The sequence below is a fragment of the Onychostruthus taczanowskii genome, unplaced genomic scaffold, assembly GCF_017590055.1.
Source record: "Onychostruthus taczanowskii isolate IOZ18803 unplaced genomic scaffold, ASM1759005v1 scaffold1174, whole genome shotgun sequence".
In the NCBI taxonomy this organism is placed as follows: Eukaryota; Metazoa; Chordata; class Aves; order Passeriformes; family Passeridae; genus Onychostruthus; species Onychostruthus taczanowskii.
The window spans coordinates 1-4,124 of NW_024498323.1; the positions used below are offsets into that span (position 1 = coordinate 1).

A 4,124-nucleotide genomic window follows, 5' to 3' on the forward strand; every position below is an offset into this window, starting at 1 on the left:
GACCCTTGCCCCGCAGGCGCCCGTCTGTGCGACGTCTACGCCGCCGTGATGGACGTGGTCAAGAAGCAGCGGCCGGAGCTGCTGGGCAAGGTCACCAAGAATTTGGGGTGAGAAGGGGCGATTTTGGGGCTGGGGTCAGCCAGGGGTCAGCGTGGTCACTCTGGTCACTCCGGGCTCGCCGTGGGGTCGCAGGTTCGCCATGGGCATCGAGTTCCGCGAGGGCTCCCTGGTCATCAACAGCAAGAACCAGCAGCGCCTCAAGAAGGGTGAGGAGCAAATTTGGGGTTTTCACCCCAAAATCTGCTTGTTCTACCTCAAAATCCGCCTGTTCTACCCCAGAATCTGCTTTTTGTCCAAAAATCCCCGCTTTTTGCCCCAAAATTTGGGATTTTCACGCCAAAATCTGGCTTTTTCACCCCAAAATCTGCCTGTTCGACCCCAAAATCTGCATTTTCCACCCCAAAATCTGCATTTTCCACCCCAAAATCTGCTTTTTGTCCAAAAATCCCCGCTTTTCGACCCAAAATTTGGGGGTTTCCCCTCAAAATCTGCATTTTCTACCCCAAAATCTGCATTTTCCACCCCAAAATCTGCTTTTTGTCCAAAAATCCCCGCTTTTCGCCCCAAAATTTGGCTTTTTCACCCCAAAATTTGGGGTTTTCACCCCAAAATCTGCTTGTTCTACCTCAAAATCTGCATTTTCCACCCCAAAATCTGAATTTTCTACCTCAAAATCTGCTTTTTGTCCAAAAATCCCCACTTTTTGCCCCAAAATTTGGCTTTTTCAGCCCAAAATTTGGCTTTTTCACCCCAAAATCCGCCTGTTCTACCCCAAAATCTGCTTTTTCCACCCCAAAATCTGCTTTTTGTCCAAAAATCCCCGCTTTTCGCCCCAAAATTTGGGGTTTTCCCCTCAAAATCTGCATTTTCCACCCCAAAGTCTGCATTTTCCATCCCAAAATTTGCATTTTCCACCCCAAAATCTGCTTTTTGTCCAAAAATCCCCGCTTTTCGCCCCAAAATTTGGGGTTTTCCCCTCAAAATCTGCATTTTCCACCCCAAAGTCTGCATTTTCCATCCCAAAATTTGCATTTTCTACCCCAAAATCTGCTTTTTGTCCAAAAATCCCCGCTTTTTGCCCCAAAATTTGGGATTTTCACGCCAAAATCTGGCTTTTTCACCCCAAAATCTGCCTGTTCGACCCCAAAATCTGCATTTTCCATCCCAAAATCTGCTTTTTGTCCAAAAATCCCAGCTTTTCACCCCAAAATTTGGGATTTTCACGCCAAAATCTGCTTTTTCTACCCCAAAATCTGCTTTTTCTACCCCAAAATCTGCTTTTTCTACCCCAAAATCTGCTTTTTCTACCCCAAAATCTGCTTTTTCTACCCCAAAATCTGCTTTTTCTACCCCAAAATCTGCTTTTTCTACCCCAAAATCTGCTTTTTCTACCCCAAAATCTGCTTTTTCTACCCCAAAATCTGCTTTTTCTACCCCAAAATCTGCTTTTTCTACCCCAAAATCTGCTTTTTCTACCCCAAAATCTGCTTTTTCTACCCCAAAATCTGCTTTTTCTACCCCAAAATCTGCTTTTTCTACCCCAAAATCTGCTTTTTCTACCCCAAAATCTGCTTTTTCTACCCCAAAATCTGCTTTTTGTCCAAAAATCCCCGCTTTTCGCCCCAAAATTTGGGATTTTCACGCCAAAATCTGCATTTTTTTACCCCAAAATCTGCTTTTTGTCCAAAAATCCCCGCTTTTCGCCCCAAAATTTGGCTTTTTCACCCCAAAATTTGGGTTTTGCACCCCAAAATCTGCATTTTCCACCCCAAAGCTCTGCTTTTTGCCCAAAAATCCCCGCTTTTCACCTCAAAATCCCCATTTTTCACCCCAAAATCTGCCTTTTTATAATTTCTTTGTTTTTCCCATTTTTGAGGTTTTTTTCCTCATTTTTCCCAATTTTTGGTTTTTTACACATTTCTCTGTTTTTAACCAAAATCCCCCATTTTCTCCCCAAACAGAAATGGTATTTTTTCCCCATTTTTTGGTCTTTTACAGATTTCTCTGTTTTTAACCAAAACCCCCGTTTTCTCCCCAAACAGAAATGGTGTTTTCCCCCCATTTTTTGGTTTTTTTACAGATTTCTCCATTTTTAACCAAAATCCCCCGTTTTCCCCCCAAACAGGAATGGTGTTTTTCCCCATTTTTCAGTTTTTTTACAGATTTCTCTGGTTTTAACCAAAATCCCCCATTTTCTCCCCAAACAGAAATTGTGTTTTTACCCCATTTTTTTTGTTTTTCCCCATTTTTTCCCCATTTTAACCAAAATCCCCCGGTTTTCCCCCAAACAGAAATGGTGATTTTTCCCCATTTTTTGGTTTTTTACACATTTCTCCGTTTTTAACCAAAATCCCCCGTTTTCTCCCCAAACAGAAATGGTGTTTTCCCCCCATTTTTTGGTTTTTTTACAGATTTCTCCATTTTTAACCAAAATCCCCCGTTTTCCCCCCAAACAGAAATGGTGATTTTTCCCCATTTTTGATTTTTTACAGATTTCTCTGTTTTTAACCAAAATCCCCCGTTTTCTCCCCAAACAGAAATGGCGATTTTTCTCCATTTTTTGGTTTTTTACAGATTTCTCCGTTTTTAACCAAAATCCCCCATTTTCTCCCCAAACAGGGATGATGTTTTTACCCCATTTTTTTTGTTTTTCCCCATTTTTCCCATTTTTTCCCCATTTTAACCAAAATCCCGTGGTTTTCCCCCAAACAGAAATGGTGATTTTTCCCCATTTTTTAGTTTTTTACACATTTCTCCGTTTTTAACCAAAATCCCCCGTTTTCTCCCCAAACCAGGCATGGTGTTCAGCGTCAACGTGGGTCTCTCGGAGCTGCCCAACCGCGAGGCCAAGCGGCCGGAGGAGCGCAGCTACGCGCTCTTCCTGGGCGACACCGTCATGGTGGACGAGGTGGGTGGGGCCAAACCGACCAATCGCGGCAGGGCTCCTCCCCTCCGCCAATCGCGGCCTTGCTTCCCTCCCAAAATGGCGGTCTTGCCCCCTCACAAAATGGCAGCCTCCACAAAATGGCGGCTTTCCCTCCCAAAATGGCAGCTTTCCCTCACAAAATGGCGGCCTTGCCCCCTCACAAAATGGCGGCCTTGCTCCCTCACAAAATGGTCGCCTCCCCTACCAAGATGGCGGCCTTCGTTCCAAGATGGTGGCCTTGCCCCCTCACAAAATGGCAGCCTCCCCTACCAAGATGGCAGCCTTCATTCACAAAATGGCGGCCTTCGCTCACAAAGGGGTGGACTCTCCTACCAAAATGGCCGCCTCCCCATACGAAATGGCGGCCTCCTCTCACAAAATGGCGGCCTTCGTTCTAAAATAGCGGCATTACCCTCTCACAAAATGGCAGCCTCCCCTACCATGATGGCGGCTTTCCCTCACAAAATGGCCACCTCCCCTACCAAGATGGCGGCCTTTGTTCCCAAAATGGCAGCCTTAGTTCCAAAATGGCCACCTCCCCAAACAAAATGGCGGCCTTCATTCCAAAATGGCGGCCTTGTCCCCTCACAAAAAGGCAGCCTCCCCTACCAAGATGGCGGCCTCCCCTCACAAAATGGCGGCTCCTTTTCCTCCCTCGGCCAGTCGCGTTGCTCCTTTCCTCAGCCAATGGCGGCCCCGCTGCTCCTCCCCCCGGCCAATCGCGTCCTCGCTCCCCTCAGGAAATGGCCCCTCCCCTTCTGCCCTCGGCCAATCGCGGCCTTGCTCTCGTTGGCCAATCGCAGCCTGGCTGCTTGCCCTGTTGGCCAATGGGGTGTCCCCGCCCCCTTTTTTTGACCAATCGCGTGTCCCCGCCCCTTTTCTCCCGGCCAATCGCAGGACGGCCCTGCCGTGGTGCTCACGGCCGTCAAGAAGAAAGTGAAGAACGTCGGCATCTTCCTCAAGGTGAGGCCGAAGGTTTTGGGGCAAAAAACGGGGATTTTGGTAAAAAATGGGGATTTTTGGGGGTAAAAATGGGGATTTTGGGGAAAAATGGGGATTTTGGGGGAAAAAATGGGGATTTTTGGGGGAATAAATGGGGATTTTTCTGGATTTTTGGGGTTAAAAATGGGGATTTTGG

The 4,124-nt window shown here is 46.8% G+C and overlaps 1 protein-coding gene across 1 annotated transcript; it reads left to right on the forward strand.

Moving 5' to 3' along the window:
- Window positions 1-15: 15 nt before the first annotated feature.
- LOC121348296 (FACT complex subunit SPT16-like) lies at window positions 16-3,961 on the forward strand (the record flags this gene model as incomplete). The annotated part of the gene is made up of 4 exons (XM_041427635.1): window positions 16-107; window positions 193-266; window positions 2,856-2,968; window positions 3,884-3,961. Coding segments are annotated over exons 1-4 (324 nt in total), but the record flags the coding sequence as incomplete, so codon positions are not given.
- Window positions 3,962-4,124: the final 163 nt, after the last annotated feature.